At 28.1% G+C, this 23,787-nt stretch overlaps 1 protein-coding gene across 1 annotated transcript; it reads right to left on the bottom strand.

The window, feature by feature from the left end:
* Positions 1–1,100: 1,100 nt before the first annotated feature.
* LOC139427022 (uncharacterized) lies at positions 1,101–2,980 on the bottom strand. The gene has a single exon (XM_071187336.2). It carries the CDS (start codon positions 2,425–2,427, stop codon positions 1,783–1,785), a length of 645 nt encoding a protein of 214 aa, XP_071043437.1. The 5' UTR covers positions 2,428–2,980; the 3' UTR covers positions 1,101–1,782.
* Between the last annotated feature and the right edge of the window lie 20,807 nt (positions 2,981–23,787).

A 23,787-nucleotide genomic window follows, 5' to 3' on the forward strand; every position in this document is an offset into this window, starting at 1 on the left:
ATATTGATTATTAAAATAAACTTATTGCAAAATTAGAAAACTTAAATGGTTGGTAGAAGAAAATTGAACTTTGATTATATATTTATAGATTACCACTTTTCAATGATAGATATAGTATAACCACCTGCAGTTGGCTAGCAATGAACATGCTAAATCCACGCCTGAATTTCGATAAAATAAATTTCTGTGTGTAATACAAAAACCCATAAATCAAAAATAAATTATTCAAATAACTTATCTTCCCTAGCGATTCTTTTTTTCTGAATAATTATTTCAATATGATAAAAAATAATCAAGACAGTAAACATTCTTTTATTAAAAAATGAGACTTGAATGAAACGTTTTCCTTAAAATGAAATATATATATTTATAAAATAGTCGGAATCTGAAAAAACACCAAATGTTGCTTTAGGTTTATTCTTATATTACTTCTCTAGTCTAAGAAGTTTTCAAAAATTAATCCTAACCTATGTGTTATTTATTTTCTCAAAGACTATAAAACATCTACATTTTTTCACCTCCTATTCATTGCTCATTTACTCCACCTCAACTATAAAATGACTCTTGATTTGAATTTACATTTTATAAAAATCATTCAATCTATTCTGAATTGAAGTTTTCAATGGGGGGGGGGAGGAATCAATCATAAAATATTAATGAAATTTGCATAAAATATTAATAATAATATTAATAATACTAATAATTTGAAGTTCTTAACACAGGTCCAGTAATTCTGACTAGTGGATCAATTAACTGATGTACATCAGTTAAAAAAAATTTTTTTATGAATTTTCAAAAACAAACTATTCAAAATATAATTATAAATAGACATGACAACATTCTTCTAACAATGTTTGTTTCAGTTTTAACATGGTAAACAAAGCTCATTGAACTCGTAATCACAACTTATCTGAAAATTGAATTACAGATTTAAATGAAAAAATATATTAGTTAAACAAGTTTATCTAGATTGAAGAAATAAATGTTTTTTTTAAAAAAATATCAGTAACATTTATTGCAAAAACTAGGCAGAGTTATTAATTCAATACTAATTAGACCAGACAGTTAAAAGAGAATAAAATAAGCTGATCACAAACAAGTCTAAATCAACAGCACATTATTTATTATCATTGATTACAAATTACTTGCTTAAACAGTTATAATAGTTAATTATGAATAAATGTTATAGAGAAACAGAAAAATAAAAATTTAAATAATTGTTTATAAATCAATTATTTAATATAGAAGGGACATTAAAGCATGAGGAAATACTAAACACTTTTGTCAATTTTTTTTTCTGCATCAAGTGATTCAATTATACTCAAACACTTTCTCAATAATCAATGGATACTTGCTCCAAAATGGTTGCCAACTCCTAATCACAAATAGTAATGGCTAATGAGAAGTTAAAAGAAAAACATCACAGATGGAGACTAAATTGAAAGGCATAGCTCATAACGAACCTTCAGGCAATCAACCAGACATATTTTGTAAAATTAATTGTCAGAATTTAGCAGTGGCACTTAAAGGAGGCGCAGACAGGTACAAATATGGGGATATTCCTTGTGACTTAATCATCATGTTCAAGCTTATTATAATTCTTACATTTTTATTAGTAGTTGAACTTAAAGAAGGAAAGTTATTGAATGAAGTAAAATTCAAGCAAAAATCTGTTTTTTAAGGTTTTGAATATAGTTTTTCATTTATATCAGATATCTCAGGCACAGGCTCTTTGTGTTTTTGCAATTGTTCGCTTTGCACTTCCACAATATCCTCTGTGACTTATACATCCTCATGTTCAAGATGATCAAGTTTTATTGTACTTTTTGCATTTTTATTAGCAGCTGAACTTACAGAAGAAAGGTTATTAGATGAAGAGAGCTTAGAGCGCAAAACTTTTTCTCTAGGTTTTGAAAATAACAGTTTTTCATTTATATCAGAAGTATCATGCACAGGTTCTTTGCGTTTTCGCAATTCAGTAATAAATGCCAATGCAGTGGAAGTGTTATCAGCATTTGATGATAAAGGGACATCTTCCAAGGAATATTTAATCCATTTTTTACGACCTTTAAGGGGGGCATGATTTTTACGATATTTGTTCCTGGGTACCATTGGTTTTTTAAACGAAACAACGGAATCATCCTTTCTCTTTTCACTGACTTTGACAGAATTCAAAGGTTTTACGAACTCGGATGTTTCAGTATCTCTGCTTTCGGGAAAGCATTCATGAGTATTGTTTTTAGAAATCCAAGATTCATGAGCAACTTCTAATGACTTTAATTCACCAAAAACGTCTTTTGATCTTGAAAGGAATTCATTGGAACCCTTTAGATTAAAATTTTTTGCAGTCTCGGTAGTTGGACGAGAAGACATTAGTCTAGAAATTAATCGCTTATTTAAAGAGGGAGATAAAACAACTTTTTTCATTGCTTAGTGAAAAATTGTTTGCATTAATGTGTAGCAATGTCGATCAGGTTTCTCAGTATACTACATTTCAACTTGCAGTCGATCTCTCTACGTTCTGGTTAGCAGGTAAACGATTTGTTTACAGACAAAACTAGAGAGTTTCCGTTTTCTTATATCTGTACTAAAAAACTCTGGACTGAAATGGTGGTTGCGAATTTCGATAGTTCTGTAGCTAGCATTTTTGTCGAGAAAAGCACTGACTCCGGAGATACAGTGGCAAAGCAAGGGTTTTTGCCGCCCAAGGAGCACATCTAAAACAGACAAACATTTAAACTTTAAAATAAAACAGCACGCATTTTCTTGTCAAAAGTGTCAATCAGTTTTAAGTTCCAAAGCCGTCTCTGTGCTGGGATTTTCCCTGATATTTCTGAATCGGTACTAGTTCTCGCTTTCCGATTCGAATATCATGGCAATTTAAAAAGTGTTTAGGAATTGTTTAAGTAGTTTTTGAGGATGGGATAGCCTAGCTAGTAGGGAGTTGGGCTCATGTCCGAGAGCTCATGTGTTCAATCCCAATTGGCCGAATACTTCCCGTGTACAAAATGGTGACTGTTGCTGGCTAAATTTGTCGAGGTCTCAAAGTCCTCCAAGTTCCTATAACATATCAGTATCTCTTGGGACACTGGATCAGAAATCTACCATGATCTGGTTCAGTTTAAAATTACAATCTGCGGATGGATGGATAGTGTGTGAATGTGTCCCTTCTGTAAAACGGGATGTGACGTATGAATGTTGTCACCGGATCATCCTCAGAGATGTTTTCCAGGCATCTCCAACAGCCCATTGTGCAACTCTAGTGTGACGTAGATAAAAGTACCAGTACAAAGTAGTTTTGTACTTGTTTTTTAAAGTAGTAGTACTTTATGTGCATCGCACTAGCGCTGCACAGTAGGATATTAGTGATTGTATTTTTTAAAGAAAGTTCTGAAGTTCTTTACTAAAAAATCGAGGTATAAATGAGGCATTTTTTAAAGGTATAAAGGAGGTTGTTATTTAAATACGTCGTTAGATTGAAAAGGGTGCAAATGAATACCTCAAAATTAACCTCTGATATACTTTAAGTATACCGCCACAGTATTTTAAAGTATATCTATACTTTAAATATTTTTTGGGGGTTTACGACTTCTAATGTTCTACTCCGTAGCCCTGTAATTTTGAACCCAATCCAGAAGACAAGGGAATTCCTGGATCGAGTATCGCAGAAATTAGCCTTCGTGGAGGACTTTTTGATGGAACTAACCAACATTTGAGTTACATGGAGAGGAAGACCACGAGAACCTCCCATGGTTAGCCTGACGGCAAGGGGACTCTAACTCATGATCCGTCTACCACTGAGGATATTTCACGTCAGCATTATCGTCTGTGCAAGCCGGATGCGGAATTCGTGTAGACTGGGATTCGAATCCGGTTCGCCTCATTGGAAGGCGAACGCTCTATCCCCTGAGCCATCGCTGCTCATGTTAGTGGTTTCTGATTATTCAGATATATTATTTAATTTTAATATTGATTTTTAATATTTTTTTAAAAATAAATTGCTAAATAGTTTATTTTTGTTGCCGAAGTTACAAATTGAAGGCTCGAGTAAATAAAGTGTACGAGTGGTTTTTTTGAAGGAAACAAAAACAGAGATTTATACTGGAAAGTTTTTATTTGAATTCTATAAGACATTAATTAATTATGTTAAGTCATTTAATTCCAAAGATCTCAGTGGATGAAGTATCCAAGTGACAGTCCCTGAATGTTTTTAGCGTAAAATAATGTTTCAAGTGCAAGAGTCAATAAACAGTTGCGGAACAACCTAAAAAACCTCTCACTTGGCTTTATGCAAAGATGGCAAGAGTAGAAATTCTAAATCGCCGATAATTTGAAACAGTGACTAGAAATATTAAACTAAATTACGAAATGATACAAAAAAAAAGTTTTTATAATTAAGCTTTTTTTTTTTTTTTTGTTCTTTACAACTATATTAACTTTTGAATGGCAGGGGATTCATCGGCAATCTTTTAAAGTGTGTGTGTATGCTTAAAATGCTAAACGTCAAATCTTAAATGTTAAGGTTACATCTTACATATTTGTAAAAAAATAAAAGTAAGTAAAAAAATTAAATAAATAAACTAAAAAAATAAAATAATTATGGATATTTTTTTTTACTATAAGTCGGTGTAATGTAGTTTAACTATAAACACATTTCTTATTAGCTTTTAAATTAGATTAACTTTGTAAAGTAGTTATTTTTTAAAATTTTTTCCACCTTTCATTCATCAAATTCGATTAATTCTCGTACAGTCAAAAATTTAAGAAAAACTAATAGTTAAACACTTTTCAAGTTTGATTTTTTCCAAAATTTTGTCTATCTCTGAAATTTTATTATTTTTAATAGTAGTTGCGAAATGTGTATTTCCGAATTCCATTAATGCTTCTCCGCTATTATTTAATAGCGATTTGACAAACTCTTTTATATAAGAATTTAAAAAAATTAATTAATTTTTGTCTTCAAAATATCTACTAAAAATATGCCTCTAATGTTAAGATTTGTCTTTTAATTTTTTTGTTGTTGCATAAGTGGAATAAATTGTTATTCATAAATTATAGTTTGTTAAGCTTTAACATTAATTAAATTAATCATTCTTAAGATTACTTACTCAAGACTGAAGGACTGTATTTTTAGATTAAAATAAGTTCCATTTTTATTTTATTTGCTTTTTTAGTGTAACAGTAGACTAAATAACTAATTTTACGACTTGTTCACACTAACCCCATGGCCCCCTCTAAATTTTCAGGCTCGCAATGCTCTTCATAATATTACTTCCCAAAAAAAGTTTTTTTTTTTTTTTTTTTAAATTTCTGAACGTAACCTGGCTGAGAACAGCTCATCTAGTAAATATCAAACTACAGGTAGGAGAAAGCAGCAACGAAAGGAATATATTCCTTTTGAAATGCCCGTCAAAATGTACGCTTTTTTTTCCTCCTTTTCCTCTTTTTTTAAGCAATAGTTTTATAATACTGTTAATAAAGTAGTTTTTTAAAACTGGTGACTGAATTTATTTATTTCAAACAATTTGCATACAGTTTTCAAAAAAAAAGATTTTTTAAATATAATTATCAAAAAACTTACCAAGTATTTTCGGATTTTTGTTTTCTAAAAAAAAAAATAAAAATAAATAAAGTAAATTAAAAATTATTCTTAAACTTCTCGAGTGAAAATAAACATTCTCCTTTTTTTTAAATTTATGAAAAATTCATTTATTTGAATAATTTCCATTCCATAACTTTTTAATGACTATATTCTCAGAATTAAAAAAAGGATACGAAAAAATTATTATTTCATGATATAATAAAGTTTTTTGTTTCGAAATACATGAAAAATACTTAATATAAATATTGTTAAATAGTTTACTTGAAAGAAAACTTTTCTTTCGATGTTCAGTCAAATAGATTTTTTTATTAATGCTGAAATTGCTTCCTTTTAAATATTTATCCAAAAATAAATTTGCATCATTTCCAAATTTATTTTTCAAAAATCTGTCTTATTTCAATATTACTTAAAAAGTCTGACTACATGACTATCAAGTGTCTTTTCAAACTATTTATGTCTCGTGAATGAGAAAATTAGTTTACATTATATTCATTAAAACCAAGAATCAAATAATTAAACATAACATTATTTACTATTGACAGTAAAAAGGGTACAAAAACTAACAGTATAACTTATAAAAATCACTATGACTTGAGATTTTTTAATAAGTGTTTTTCCAACTTGTGCAAAATAGCTTCCTTCTTATTTTTACTTTATTCCTACCTTAAATTTTTCATTCTTGTTTTATTTATTTACTACTTTCATGAATAAATTTGAAACAAAAACATAAAATGCTATTAAATCAAGACTATTATTTATAAATTCTAGAATCAAGATATATAAATTCATATAAATACAATTACATATAAATTCAAGAATCAAGTAAAAAGGCATAAATTTTATTACGATTGACCACCAGAAACGTATTACTTAAAAGCTAGGTATTTAAATTCGTCAATTAGCTTCACTCTTATTTTAACTTTATTCCTATTTTAAGTTTTTCATTCCCATTTATTTGTTATATTTCTTTTCATTAATTTTTTGATAAATAAATTTAAATATAGATATGCCATTAATTCAAGAATCAAATAATAAAGCATAATTTTTTTTACCATTGACCGCATGAAGCGTATAAGTAAGAGTTTTTCTCTTTTCTAAATTAGTTTCATAATTGTTTTAATTTCTTTACTATTTTAAACTTTTCATTATTTTTCATTTATTTATTCTTTTGATAAATTGAATTTAAAAGTATTTAAATGTCATTAAAAATCCATATACATTTAAAAATATTTTTTCGTTTTTTAATTTTTTTCTGTTATTCTTATCAAAATTGGTGGAAAGTTTTTAAGTGCCAAATTATTAAAAGCTTTTTTTTTTAAATCATTATTTTAGATTCCCTTTTTTTAAACTATTATTCAATTTTTTCATACAATAATTTTTCATTCATCGTAAATATTTGTACAAAGAAGAATAATTTCTGCTACTCCATTTTTGATTAATACCTGTGCATAAAATTTTTAATGTAATAATATCTAAATTATGTAATATCTAGGGGAAAGTTAAGCAAGGTGAAACGCTTTTTTTTTTATTTTAAAAAATGCATTTATTTTTAATGTTGTAAACATAAAAATGAAAGAAAAAAAATCGAGTTTTCGAAAATGTGCTTAAATGAGTAGATGAAATTCTAAAAATTCTTCTTTAAAACAAAATCTTTTTTTTTTTCCTAATAAAGTGTATATTTTTTTTCGTCTTCCAATTTTTATTGTACCTTTTTTCGTAGTTAAATGGCAAAAATAATTATTCGTTATAAAGAGTTTAAGGAATTCTAAATAAAGTCAGTAATTATTGCAACTGTATTCATAAATAATTTATTTTTAATTTTTAAAAAAGTGCTTTTTCTTTATTAGGAGTTTCCATTAGGAGTTTATTTACCAGGCAAATTTAAACATCACCATATTTGAATATTTCTATAGTTAATATATTAGTTATTTTCCAAGTAAATTAAATTTTCAGATCGGTTATGTAATAGTCTTTCAATTCAATCAAAATTAAATTTCTAAATTATAATTTGCTTTTTAAGCATAACGAATGAATTTTATATTTTTCAAAGTGATACTAGATGGCAGTGCTACTCATTGTCCAGATTTGTCGAAATAAAAGAGAATTTGAAACGTACGACCGTAGATGGCGCCAGCTGTTATTATCTCAAAAGTTTTTCACTATCATGTTTGTTATGCATTTTTCCCCCTATCGAAGATAAAACTATTATGCACTGAGAAATAAATTAAGTATTTTACTCTAATTTTAAGCATATATGTGTAAATAAAGAGAAAAACTTATTTAATTGCTATTTTCTGGATGGAAAAAGTCACAGTTTAAAAAAGAAAAGAAAGATATTCTTAGCTAAATTATAAAAATTGTAAGTTTATAAAAAATAAAATAATTTAGAATGATTTAAAATTGTACTTTTCACAACATTTAGTATAAAGTTTTATTAGTTACATTAGCACGAAGAATTTTTGAATTATAATTACACACCATCCTTGTTAAAATGAATACCAAACAATCAGGAAAATTTGAAACATTAAAATGCGGAAAATAGGCGATTTTATATAATTCAACTGAAGTCAGCTGTAATTCATTCGAAATTAATAAAAATTTCTGAAGATAGTATTTGTCGACGTCCGTTTATGATGAAATTAAGTCATTCCATATTTTCTGAAATCTGAAAATTTTCCCTTATCTGAAAGTGTACTGAAGTAGGCAGAATTAAGAAGGTAGTTACTTGGGTTGCAACTCTAGGCATAGGCGTAACGTCGGGTGGAGGGTGGCACGGAGGGGCATGTGCCTCCTGATTATTTTACAAAAATGCAAATTTTTCCTCAATTGATTGCATAATAATTTTTTTTAACAGCTGAACTAAAATTAAGATTATTACATCAACTGTCCCATTTTTTCTATTCAAATCTTCTCCCGCTAATTATTATTATTTTTACTTAGTTTATCTTTAATACTTAGTTTGGCATTTATCAAAGATATAAGGTCATTTTTAAAAAGAGAAAGAGATTTTAAACTATTGACTTAATAATCGTTTGCTTCAAAGTTTTTCGGTTATTTTTGTTCCATGTACTAACTACACTCTAAAAACTGTACCTCTTAAATAAAAGGCACAGGCTAAATGTACCCTTCATTTTCTCGTGTTAGAGGCACATAACTAATGTGCCTTTAAAAATGAGAGGCACCACAAGAAATGAAAGGCACCAAAGCAAACGCGAGTCAATGCGCGGTACGAAAGGATTTTACCGTTTCCCTGTGCCTCTCAAATGGGCTTCAATTCTTTTTCTTCGGTACGATGTAACGGAGAAGAAGCGCATGCGCACATCAATGAAATATTTTATGACGAAATACAAATAATAAAAGCAGACGATAAAATTAGAACACCAGAAAGTTGTTGATTTTTTAGAATTAGTTTTGTGCGGAATTTGAGTTTTCATATTACCCGTTACGGGTTTATCTAGAGTGCCTTGATATTTTATCTATCCCGTTACGGGTGAGTTTTCATATATCCCGCTACGGGCACTTTTTCTAGTTTCCTTTATGAGATTTAACTATCCCGTTACGGATACTTTATATTTGTTATTGTATTTGTTGTGGTGTGAAATAAATGTTTTTATAAAAAAACTCAACAGTTCTTTAATATAGCTTGATACGCTACAGCTATGTATTTAATTGGTGGCAGTGTTGGGATCCGTTCCAGAAATGTTTTATTAAGTTTTTGAAAGAATTGGTGACAAATATTATTGTTATTATGGATTTCCTACTTAAGAAAAAATTAGTGAATGAGATGTTTAAAATTGATGCCAAGAAGCGTGGAATTCGACGGTACTTCGAACTCTTTGAACAGAAAGCGAAGAAATTTAGTGTGAATTTCGATCTTTGGTTTTCGTGTGCTTTACAGCTTATTCCTGCTGAAAGGTCAGAAATTTATGATTATAATTATTATTACTTTAAAGAAAATCTCATTGCCAATTTTCAGTATGATCCACAAGATATTCCGTGTAATAACAATCGCCAGAAAGAACATTTTAATGAGAAATGGAATTCGCCAAGTATTGTGAAGAAATTTAGATTTGAAAGTGAATGTTTCAATTGTAGTGAAATAGGGAATTTTAAGAAATACTGTAGACATCGAAATTCGGATTATAGAAAAGAGAATTAAGATAGAAGTTTGAAGTTTATTAATCCTCAATCCGACTATAATCCGATTGTTGTAATTAAGTTGAAGCACGAAAGTAATTCTTATTTTAATGATATTTATAAAACAAATGCATGTTTAATGATTGGGACAAAAATGCAGAATTTCACGTTTTTTAAAATACAATAAAAAAAAATTCTGAAACAAGCTTTCCAAAAAAATTGCAGAAGGCTTTTCATATATTTTGAGCTCAAATAAAATCATCGATTGAATAATATTAAGTACAGTTAGTTCTAAAAAAATTGAAAGCTAATGTTCCCAAAATGGGAATGATGGCGCCTAACGGGTTAATATTCTTCGCCAAAATCTGGATTTTTAAAAAATTCATATCAATGGAAGGAAATCTTTCATTTTACACTTTTTAAGTCATTTGATTAAACATATTTTATGTTATAAAATATCAAAGTTGTCAAAATCTACATCTATCATTTTAAAATATTCTATGTAAGTTCTATGTTTTTCCATATTTGTGCAACTGTCAACTGTTACTAAATTATGTAAAATTGTTCTTTATGTGTGAAAATAAAAGATATTAGATTTCATGATATTTTAGTGTTTAATTTTGATCCTTATAAAACTATTTTATTAAATCTCTAAATATTTAAAAAATATCTAAATTTATAAGAAATTTCCATTTTGAGGATGCTTTTTGAAAAAAAAATCCATGAATTATTATTGACTTGGGTTAACAGAGATAAATATTATCTTTTTGTACCTATATCTGATCAGAAAAGCAACATTTTAGTTGTTGAAGTATCATTAAACGCTACATAATTAAAGAAATGGTATAAATTTACATATTTTATAATTGTCTATGAAAATTAGATCTATGTCTATTAGATGGAATCCCTTGAAATGATCACTTTCAAGTGGCCAATATTCAAAGAATGGAGAAATATTTTTCATTAAGAATTATTATAATTAATATCTTGGTAATAGTGTAAACCAAATAGAAAGTCCCTTTTTATATGAAGTGCTAGCAAATTACAAATAGGTAAAAAAAAAATGTGTTCAAATCTGGTAAATAACAGGTTTTGGAACCACTAAATGCTTGTTTCAATGAGCGGTACACAAAAGCAAAATCTAAGGTACAGTGTACCTTTCAAGTTAAGAGGTACATCTGATTTTGCCTCTGAAATCAGAGGTACATTGTGCCTTTCATTTTTAAAGGTACGTTGTGCCCTTAAAATTCAGAGGCACAAATGATCCAAATGTGCCTCTGAAATCAGAGGTACAGTTTTTAGAGTGTAGTGAGTGTTGGTAAAAACAGCTGTTGAAATAGCAGGTGCAATGAATATCGGTCTATTTTCCTTAAATGGTAAAAGGGATCGTTTATTACCAATTAAGACTTCGTAATGCACCCATTTTTTGGAATGTACTCCTTCACAAGTTTGGTTTTAAAAAAAAGATCGTTTGTTTCATTTAAAATTTGAGTATTAACACTCGTAAGAAAAAAAAAGTCCCCTAAATGTGCTTGTTTTCCATTTTTCCAATTTTTTTTTTTAAAAAATTGCATTTCTCTTAAGCTAAGTGAAATATTTTTATTGTAAGATTACAGAAAAATTACTTCTTTAAATTGTATTAACTACATTAATGTCTAGTAATAAAATATAATTTTATTTTACAAATTTATAGTTACTATTTGTAACTAGTAATTTTTACTAGTATAAATAATAATAATTGCAGAAGTAATAACTACCAATGTTAGGGAAGAAATAAAATCCTTCCCTTTCAATACAATAAATATCGCCATAAAAAATTTATTTATAGTAAAATCTTTAAAAGTTAAAAGCTTTTATGAGAGAAACTCATTACCATACAATCATTGATACATGGAGAAATAAAAAGGTATAATAAACTATGAATGTTCATAATTCAATCTAAACTGTCACTAATCTGGTCAAATGTTTGAATTATTAAGAATGAAGTGAAAAATGTTTTAGTGTTCCTTTCAATTTCATTTTCGACTTTCTTCTTCCTCTTCTTTTTTTTTTTTTAGTGATAAGGGTTTTGTTTATTCGGTTATTTTGGTTATTTTTTCGTCTTTTAAAGTTTATATTTATTAATGAAGTGCACAAATAAACCTTAAATATGAAAGCGTAAAATTTAAATTGTGTTTGGGAAATACTGGTTTGAGCACAGCTCGAAAACTAAATTGCCCGACGTGCCTCTGACATGCATTTTTTTTACCTTTATATACTCGGTCAAGCATGTAAATTATTCAGCGATATCGTAAAATACCGATTAATCTCTCCTCAAATTTTGAAGAAATCCTTAGAAGCTGCGAATCAAGTGCACCGAAGGAAATTAAAAATAAAATCGATTATCTTTCATAAGACCTAAATATTATTGAATTTAATTTTCGAAATAAGAATTTATTAAATAAAGTTTTAAAATTTTTTATTTCTCTAGTAATACTTATTTTTATTTTAAAATTTTTTTTCAGTTACACAATTCAAAAGCACAAAAGTGCCTTGTATTAAAGTATTTGACAATTTTTTGAATAATTTGATGCTTATGAGCATATATATCAGTAGTCATAACTATCTAAAAATGAAAGCAAGTAATTGTCTTCGTTTTTATAGTTATTTCTAAATATATATTTTCGTTTTAAGTGCTTTTGGCCTTGATTTAGAATATTCTATATTTGAATTGTATGACATAATGTTACTTATTTTAATTCATTCAATCCCTAGTGCCCTTGAAAATGTTATATAAATTGCTATCTACTTTTAAGATAAAGTTTTAAGTCTTTTGTTATCCTTAAAAATGATTATATAACAAGAATAAAGTTTCTTTCGTTTCGAAACTATATATGTTCATAATTTGCATATAATATGCCATATGTCTAAAAATGACAGCAAGTAATTGTCTTCGTTTTAATAGTTATTTCTAAATATATATTTTCGTTTTAAATGCTTTTGGTCTTGATTTAGAATATTCTATATTTGAATTGTATGACATAATGTTACTTATTTTAATTCATTCAATCCCTAGTGCCCTTGAAAATGTTATATAAATTGCCATCTACTTTTAAAATAAAGTTTTAAGTCTTTTGTTATCCTTAAAAATGATTACATTACAAGAATAAAGTTTCTTTCGTTTCGAAACTATATATGTCCATAATTTCCATATAATATGCCATCTACTGAGTATTTTAAATCTATCTTTTCGTTTCAGATCATGTTTCTACTAGTATTATATTTCACTTACTTTCTATTTTTAAAACAACGGAATAATGACATTGGAAAAAAGTCTTAAAAAAGGGTCATTTTTTTCCCCAGAAAAATATATTCTTTTCTATTTTAAGGTAACTTAATAGCAGTTATGCTTTTTTGCCAAGATATTATAAGTTTGCGAAATGCTCACGAGGTGGTAAATTCTCTGTACAATTTAGGAAATGTATAAATACAATTTTATGCATTTTGGTTTCAGTGTAAAATAATTGTGTTCACATATTGACCACAGTTTCAGTTGTTACTATCATTTAAACTATAAGACTTTTTTAATGGTCTTTTTTAACGAACTTCGCAGTAAGAAAAAGTTTTGCTCTGAAAGTTCAATAAATACTACATTTAGATTAAATATTTTTCACATAATTTTTTAAATCTGCTTTTTAAATGCTGTCATTTCTCTCTAGTAGATATTATAAATGTATGTTTCGCGTTTAATATAAGCAAAATTGGCTTTATAATTACTTTAAAATCTAAAATTTTTTTTTCGATCTGAAATAACTCCCCTTATTTCTTTTTTTTTTACATATTTTATTGAAACGGCTCGCATTTTTACATGCTTTGGAATTTTATGCTGTTTGATTTCAGTGTTTGTGTTCAAATATTGACTACAGTTTCAGCTGTTACTTTCATTTAAGTTATAAGACATCTTTAGTAGTTTTTTTTAACGAACTTTCCAGTAAGAAATAGTTTTTTTTTCTAAAAGTTCAATAAATATACATTTAGATTATATGTTTTTCATTTGAATTTGTAAAAATGTTTTGAAATGCTGTCATTTCTTTCGAACGAGTATTAAAAATGTAATAGTATAATGGATATATTACCCTCATTAAAAAAAACCTTCATTATTTTAATCGATTATCTTCTTTTCGCCAAGCCACAACCACAAGTGCTTTGTTTTTCGAATTAATTTCCTGCTACCATCCACAAAACACTCGAAATTTTCCTGGAGGTGTTTGGTTGGCAAAAATATAATAAAATATTAGCAAAAAGGGATTTCTTCTTCGATTTTTAAAATTTGTATGTTTGTTAGTTCTTGCTTCTTCTTAACAATACAATATCATACAATTTCATACAAGATGTTTTTGCTGACATAGACACTTAATTGTATTTAAAAGTTTAACGTAATTATTCTGCAAACTGTTTCTTTTTCTTTTCAAAAAACTTTTTCTCCTTCAATTTTTGTAAAATAAACTTAACTGGAACTCAATTATATAAAAAGTTTCAATATTTGTAAATATAGATGAGTTTTGGCTAAATTTGTGTGAGTAGAGTCCAAAGTTACTCATTAGCTTCAGGCCACATCATATCTTAATCCAACCTGTTTATGAATGAGCATAATCAAATCAAGCATAATCAAAATGTATGAATTATTCACAACGTATTAATTCACAAATAAATTAATTCCAAATGTATTAATTCACTAATTCTTTCCTCTGTCCTACATCAATATTTTGGTAAGATGGTAAAAACTAAAATAAAAAAGCAGAAACACTGAATAACTTTTGATCTAATGATCGGATTTCCACACTCTAGGACTCAATCTTAATGATTCGAAGAGATTACTTCAAGTATGCTAATTGTTTAGAACAGACAATATTTTAAGTTACGAAATCAGACACAAAAACGTACTTTCCCTGAATAAACATACCTTTTTTCATCCGAATTTAGATTTCTGCCCCCCCCCCCCAGAGTATGGTCCTAATAGTGTGGTCAGGAGAGCGGTTTATAGTTTGAACCGCCTAAAGTTAATTTTATTTTTTGCGTATTTCGCCATATCACAAGAACGTTTTAAGAGAATTAAAAAAAATTTGGACACAATTATAAAATTCGTTTATCCAAAGATAATTCCATGCAAAAGATAAGTTTTAGTAAACATTTACTATTTTAATAATATTCGAAATTTTTTGCATTGTAAGGTATACAATTTTTTACATCATTTTAAAGTATTTAATTTTACATGGCAAAATACAAAATTTGTGTGAAATTGGTTGAATAGTTCCTGAGAAATCGAATTTTAAAAAAGCGTATATTTACTCCCTTGATCACACCCTGGAACCATTAAGATGGAGTCAGTTATTCAAGGTGGCTAATTTTTTTTGCGCACTTCACGTATATGTAATATTAGTGAAAGAGACAAAACGTACTTGTGCTATTTAATTACTGCAGTTGACGATATTTTAGTTGCAAAATTTGACACAAAAAGTATTTCTTATTTGAATAAAAAAATACCTTTTTTTTTAATTTTTAAGTTATTTGATACTCAAAAATTAGCGTTAATCGCAATTATGTTGACCACAATTAACCTGAAAAATATGGTGCCAATTGTTAATCAGAATAGCGGATGAAATTTGCCCTCCTTAATGTTAGTTTTCCTTTTTGGGTACTTCGTAATATTTCTGGAACTTCTGAAGCGATTTAAAAAATATTTTAGTTCGCAACTATAATACTGCACACAGAAATAAATATTTATAAAGATTAAGATTTTTTTATTATTTAATTTATTAGCAACAAAATTTAAATTGTATGGTAAACGGATTTGATATTTGAAGTCATTGCTAAATGAAAAATAATGAAGTCATATAAGAATAATTTTGTTGTATGGGATATTTTTGTCGTTTAAATAGTTCCAAGTATATATGCAGAATTAATTACCACAAAATACGAAGCTTATATATATATATATATATATATATATATATATATATATATGAGAGTACCGTAATGAGATCACACGAACGTGATCTCACTACGGTACTCTTATATTACATCTCATATTAGTACGCATACTTACTCTTTAATACGGATAAGCTTGCGGGCCTGAAGAAACAGTTCTTTCTCCATTTGCCGGTCGTGAAAGATTTAAAATATACGCATGCAGGGTTGCCAGAAAAAAGCACACCAAAAGTAAAAATTAAAAAAAAAAAAAAATAGTAAATTAAATTTAAAAAAAAATTATGTTAATATATATGTTTTATACTAATTACAGGAAAAAGATATATACCGAAAATTTTAGTTTGAATGATTTCTATACAATGGTTTTCGAGATGTTAATGAAAAATACATAGAGTATCCGAAGAAAATGAATTCAGTCCCAAATCTGCCCTTTTATAACAGGTTAAGCTAAAGATATGCTTGAACCTTAACCTAACTAGGAATGTTACGGTCACGTACTCGGGCAGGTTTTAGTATTATTTGGAAACAACCAACTTGAATTAGAATGATTTTTCAATTTATTCTATACTTACAAATAAATATAATCCCAAAATTACCCCTCTGTAGCAGGTTTAATCATATAGTATGGAAAATTATCATCAGTACAGGAAGTTACACGGTTGAGTGGAAAAAAAAGTTTCAAGCAGGAGGAGGGCTTGAAGTTAGATTTCATAGAAAAGCAACTTCTCAAACTATTTGTTTAAACAACCAATAATTTTAAGTATAGTTGCTCTTGTTGCGGTTAATATAATCAAAATTCTATTGGAACTCAGTATTATTTTAGTTTCATTAAGTAAATTGTGCTAATGATAATTCGCAAGCTTCTTATGGTTTCTACAGATTCTTTTGATTCTAGAAGTCTTTCTTCCATCGGTAAGACCTTGGGCAGTATAATAAGCAATTCATTTTAGAAGGTTAGTTTTAAACACGTATTTTTTACATTATTTCATTGTGATTCAATCTTAGTATTGGAATTTATATTTATTGTAGTCGACTGTGATAGCAATATTATAGTATCCAATAATTATCGTTATCGCTGATTATTTCTATATTATTTTGTCGCTGCGTTACTGATACGTTGTTAATAACTATCATATATTCGATTTTTATAATACGATATGGTATTCAAGATACATAAAGAGAATAGTTTTTGTAAATACATCTTTATCAGGATACTTAAAATGTCGATTTTTCACGACAAATCGTTCTCCTTTAGGGGAAACAGCAGCAAAGAAGGATGAAAAACTAGAAACTTGAAAAAAATATTTGTATTTCATCCCTTTAGAATGGTCCTATTTAAAGGCGTATTGTGAAGGCATAGTATGGGGAAAAGTTGTGATAAAGCTATTATTATTCCGCTATTCATTACATAAATTTCCTTTGTAAATTTTTGTAGAGTGGCAAAACTGTTATACACATGTATAACAGTTTTGCCACTCTACAACTGTTATACACTCGTACAACTGTTATGCACTCGTACAACTGTTATACACTCGTACAACTGTTATACACATCATTATACATATGTAGGTTGAATACAAGATTTTATGACAGAAAAATTGTTTGCAGCTAGAATTGGATGTCTTTATTCATTGCTCTTAATAATAAGACAAATTATGATGTAAAATAATGCAAGTAGGGTTATTTCTAATTTTAGTGATCACTTTTAATTTACATCTTTTAAGTAACCAATAATAAGCCTAAATGAACAAATTATTTCAAGGGCTAATCTAGCATGTTATTATTAAGCTTTCTGTGATAATGATATTTGTCAATTGAGGAGTTATTAGCAAAATTTCAAATGAGAAAGAAAGAAAGCGATTGAAATCTATTTAAATAACTGTTAAAGCCAAACTCTTAAATTTATATTTGTATTATTTCTAAAACAATTTCCCAGAACTTGAGCATAATTTTTTTTTTACAAATGTATTAATAGAATCTATGGTATTACTTGAGTTTATTTTATAACCGTCGTTGAACAGCAGACCCAATTTTTGGGTTTATGACTACTAATGTTCAACTCACTAGCCTTGAAATCGAGAACCCAATTCAGAAGACAAGGAAACTCCTGGATCAAGTATTGGTAGAAATTTGGCCTTTATGGAGGATTTTTTGATGGAACAAACCCACATTTGCGTTACATGGAGGGAAAGACCACGATAATCTCCTAAAGTTAGCCTGACGGCAAAGAGACTCTAACCCATGAGTCAAGCTCAGAGAAGAAGCGCAGGTTCAAAAAGCAGGCGCCCATTTTCAAGACTGAGAAGAAACAAATGAATGAGAAGAAGCAAAATTGATTTGAAATATAAAACGCTTGAAACTTGAAACTTTGAGCGCTTGAAACACGTCGACTGTTACATCAAATTTGTATATTTTTGAAGCTGATGAGGTTTTGATCTATCTTACTATTGATAATATCTTACCAATTCAGTTTCTTGGGAATATTTGTTTAAGAATCCAAGGTACTTCAGGTTCAAAAATTCAAAACATCTGAAGGAGATCTTTCTGTTTTATCCCATTAAAAATAGATAGAGGAGAAGAGATTAGTATGGACAAGTCACAAGGTTAACGAATTTATTGTTATAATAACGAAGTTAATAAATTTACTTTTGTTACTTATAAAAAAGCAAGCAAAACTGAAATAGAGTTAATTTCAATCACAAATACAGTAGTAAGAAAGTAAGGCCAACAATTCATATTTTAAGCAATTTTAAAGTCTATTAATTTATAAATAACAATTGTATTCCAAATAAAATATGTAAGAAAAAACTGTTTCGTAGACAAATTACTACATTAGATGTCTATTTTAAAGAGTTTTTTTAAAAGTAAAAACACATTTTGTTAATAAAGTTATATTTGATTTCTTTTTGTCAAATCAGTATTAAATTTCAACTGAGATGCAGAGGCATTAACAGAAATACAACTGCTATAAAGTTGATGTAACCACAAGTGTATAAAAATATTTAATTTTGTATGTAATCAAATCAATAATAAACATTAAAAAAAGCTTTAAAGTTCACACTGTAAAAGGAAAAAAAAATAGAATTCTATAAAGAAGATCTAACTCTGGAAGAATGTGGAAAAAATTATATACGAATAAAATACTTCACAAAAGTGATTTAATGAATACGCAAATAAGAGATATACTAGTAATAAACCTTCATTCATTACAGGAAACTTATTATTGACATGTCCACAGGTGTCCCGCCATTTTGTGTCTACGCAAGCCCCGGAGTCATTTGTTCGTTTAAGCTCGTTACCAGTTAATTAAAAAAAAGCAAATTACACATGATTACTAAATGTGTTATAATGTTATTCATTCATAGCATAACATTGTATTAAAAACTATTAATAGTATAAAAAGCGATGAATAAAAATAGTCTTAAGTGTAAATTAGCAATTTACTTTTCCACTATAAAAAAATCAAGCGTGTTGTCTGTCAACTTTTAAATGTTTTTTTTTAAATCTTTATTATCTATTACATTTTATTGCTTTTACTTCAATGTGTCTTTTCGAAGAATTTTTAATGATCTGTTTGCAGGATTGATATGATTACCCTCTAAGTTGAAATTGTACACTGAATTATCGAACTGCTTATCTTTTTTACGTAATGTTTTTACTAAACATATTTTAGATACTCTTTTCATTACTTTGTATTAATTTTGGTCAAAATAAGGGAAAATACTATATATATAGCATTTTAATAATTTGGGGTTATGAAATATTGTATACCGGTGTCTTTTTCAGTGTTTAAAGTAAAATCTTCCAAATTCGGCTCATTTCCAAACATTAATTTTTCAAATTTGCACTTATTTGTAGTGCAAATAAGTGCAATCAGTCAATAAGTGCAATTTAGATCAATGAGAAAAGTTATTCATCACTGAAATTTCTTTATTTTGCAAAATCAATTAGTGATAAATTTTCGAATACGAATAAAAAAAGAAATTTCAAAGTACTTTTTCTTGAATTTATAATTTCATTACAAATATTATTCCGATGATCTAACAGAATTTTTTAGTAACTATTAGACTGGTTTTTGTAATTAAAAATACAAAATATAATTTTGCTTATAATTAGAGCCACAGAAAAAATATATATAAAAGGGACACCGATATCCCTTCTGTGTCAAAGGGTTAGTAAAAGTTAAATTCCTATTAGTTTTTTAAATAATTTTTCTTGCTCGAAATAAATATTAAAAATCGATTTCAAATATCATATGAAATGAATAATCCCAAGAAATTGAAGTGGTAAGACATATTTTCAAATGCAGAACTTTATTTGCTTTAAGAGTATTTAATACCTTCAAAGCGCTTATTCTCATTGCCCACCAGGAAGGAATGATGAAAAGAAGATCAGATTTAAGAAAAGAAAATGCAAAGCGTCTTGTTTTAAGCGTTCGTAACATGTTGACTTTTTCCACATTAAGTACTTTCGAAGCAAATGAAGTTTTCTTATAGATCATAATTAATAAATAATTTTTGAAATTAAAATGAAAAAGAACATAAATAAATGACTAAATAAATGAATAACAATGAAAATCGACAGAAAACCATGGATATTTTAATTTTCTTTGAAGCGTCCCTTTAAAGAGAATGATTACTACGTAGTTATAAAAAGTTAAATTTTTTTATTTGTATAAGTATTTTAAGAATATTTTTCTAAAAAAAGAAAAAAAAGTATAATGCAGTGGACTGATCATAAAGACACGGTTCCCAGTAGAACACTGAAGTCAAGCATCACTGGCTGCGGTGGGTTACCACTTTGATCAGCCTGCGTAGAGACTGAGGGTGCTCGGTATCGGTCCTCGTTGAACATTTCTACTGTGCTCGACTTCGGATGCAGGTCGTCGGACTGCCAAAGCAAAGGAGCCATCCCTTCTACAGAGGATCAAAATTGAGATGGCATGTCTTCGTATTATCCTAAGGGATGTTTCTCAGACCGTCGCCAATAGCCCATTGAGCAGCGCTAGTGCGACGTAAATAAAATACCTGCCTACCTAAAAAAAGTAAAAGGAAAACTAGCTAAAAAGCATCTTACTTTGACGCTCTTATTTCATAAATCATATCATCATATACACTTTTACTTCCCATTATTTTTTATTATATACAAAGTTCGAAATATGAAAAGAGAAGGAATATGAAAAGAGAAATATTCGAACAGCTTCGCTCTTCTACAGAAACTAGATGATTGTATCCAAGTTTCAAAACTATTTACAAAATTCATCAACAGATGGCACTGTTGACTGGAAGAAACTATGTAACAATGTTTTCTGTTGTGTGTCAGACCATCCCAGCTAAAAATCTTTGCATGGACTCATGTAAATTCTGTCCTCATAATGCGCCACTTTGTGGCTGCAAATGATAGTTATTTTGAAACTATTGTTCTGCAGTATTCTTAAGTTTGTAGTGCCATCTATTGACAAAATTTGAGTCTAATTTTTAAACTCGCTGAGAAAAAATATCTGGTTTCCAGGCAGAAAGTAGATCATTAAAGGATAAAGGATAATTTTGGGTGAATTAACAGAAGATGTCAATTTTTAAATCTTCCCATGTACCACATCCTTGCCCTTTAAAAAGTGTGGGATATATTTTTGCGATATACAATTTTTATTAGCTGAATTATTATTAACTTCACAATTTATTATATTTTTTTTAGGAAAAATGAATATTTTTTTCTTAACTTACAAAAAGTTTACGAATAAAAGTAGAAAAAAAAACTTTCAATGTAGAGAATGCGATTACTTATATTCTCATCAAATAAAATTTAAATCAAAAACAAAGAAACAGAAATATAGTTGAGAAAAATGCAAATGAATGTAACGTAACTCTATAGTGCTGGTAGACAAATTTGCAGAAGACATAAAAATTTGATTCAAAATACTATGAAAAATAATATTCAGTTAGACGGGTAAAATTAGGATTAAATTTACAAGGCTAAGGAGTTGAAAATTTTCAATCGTAAACTTAAAAATGGGATTGGCTGTTCAGCGCCGGTTATAAAACAAAATAAAAAAAGTATGAGTCGGAGTCGGGGATCTAAGAAAAGTCCGGAGTGAGTCGAACATATCAGCTACCAACTTTGGATAAGTAACTTCTTCAATATTTCAAATTTCAAATAAACTTTAAAGCATCGTATTTTACATTTTTTTATAAGCTTTTAGAAAATAAAAAAAAAAAAAAATATTCATTGTGTGGAAAAATTTAGGGTGGTATCATAACATAATTATTATTATAATAACGTAGATTACAAAGTAATAGGAACATAATTTAGTCAGAATCGAATCCTCCTTAAAACTAATTCTTACTGCAGCTAATAGACATTCCCTTTATTTAAATCATATGTCACGAACATCTTTAATTAACATGTTTTCTCCTAGAAGGTTTAAATAATTACCAGCATATTAATTGCCTTCGATAGATCCATTGTTTGTGAAAAAAAGCTAAAATAAATAAGCAAATTATTCTGCTCAAAAATATAAAAACTATTATTAATTTTAATTGTCTTTTTTTAAGTTTACCACAGTAATAGGATTAATGATAGCAAAAGAGAGTTTAATGTTATTAAGTGTTTTTGATGAGTTTAGTCCATGTATTTCTTGTGACATAATTCTAGTTACTAATTTCGTTACCAAATTACTAAATTAAATTTAAGATACATTATTTTTAGTTTGTTGTTTACTGTGTTAATAAAGTAGTATTGAACATTTTAGGGAGTGAAATTCTTCTGAGAAATGTAAAAAAAAGTTTTTTTTTCCTTGCGTAATTTTACAGTATGCACTTATAAGAAATTTTTCAAGGGGATAATTTGACACTCATCTACATACAATAGATATACCGTCAACTGGGGTTACTTTGCAAACCGGGGTAACTTTAATCATTCATGATCTAAAAGCATTTCGACGAAGAAGTCAAATTATCGAAATTTGAGTGCTTTGTAAATAATCAGGGACGTTGGTTGTAATGTTAACAAGATTGAAGAAGTGTTTCTATTTAGTCATAGTTTATCCCTGTGAAAATAAACAATTTGTAAAAAGACTGTTGAGCAAGCAATTATTAAGAAGCTGTTATTTGTCAGAAAACCCATGAAACTAGTTGCAGAGAGACTCCATGCTATTTGATGATGAAAGAAAAACAGAGTACTAGGTTCTTTGTTTGCTTTTAAAAATTCGATTATAAAAATTATTTGATTTATTTCGTTACATTAATTCTGTATTTTCGAGTGTTTTTAAATTTTTTTTAGTTACGTTCAACTCCTAAAGAGGCAATTTTTCAGCTATTATTCCAAATTGTTAAAACGGTCTCAACACCACATTAAAAAAAAATTCTACTTTTTTTTATTTAAAATGCCGCTGTCTGGTAGTATCGAAACTTTTTCAGTCAGATATAATTGGGTACTTGGTTTTACACAACTTGGAAAATTTGATTTCGACTAGGGTAAAACTTGTTGCTTGAATAAACAATATAGATGAAGCTCCAGTGATTAAAATATATGAAACCATAAACCATTCATTTTATGAAATGCAGATCTGCCTACCTGTTCCTGTAATTAAATGAGTTTGAATTAGACATACACATTTAAAAAATTGAATAAAAGCGCACCAAATACATGCATTTAATTCTATCTTTATTAGTTTCTGATTATCTGAAAGTGTTTAAATGCAAAAAAAGGTAGACTAAAATCTAACGGCGATACCTACTTTGGCAACCGTTCGTAAATTTTTAAAAAGTTCGTCACAAGTCGCACAACGTTTTACACATTTTATGCTTCTTCTCATGGTCAGAGTTAATCTAATGACAAAGAAGGCAATAATGGCAAACCATTTAAACGTTACAAAAAGTGTGGCAAATGTCGTAAAAAAAGAAAAAAATGAACTCAAATCACACATTTCTTACTGGATTTCTCAAATATTCTGTGTCCAATAGACATATCGGAATCACGTGATGTAACATCTCGGCAGACGCCTGCGAAATATTAATTAAAAAAAACAGTTTAAAATATTAAAAAACGATTTAAAAACGAGATAAAAGCTGAAGAAAGTAAAA

Source organism: Parasteatoda tepidariorum, chromosome 11 (assembly GCF_982258835.1).
Source record: "Parasteatoda tepidariorum strain Cologne lab strain chromosome 11, Ptep-v5.0, whole genome shotgun sequence".
Lineage (NCBI taxonomy): Eukaryota > Metazoa > Arthropoda > Arachnida > Araneae > Theridiidae > Parasteatoda > Parasteatoda tepidariorum.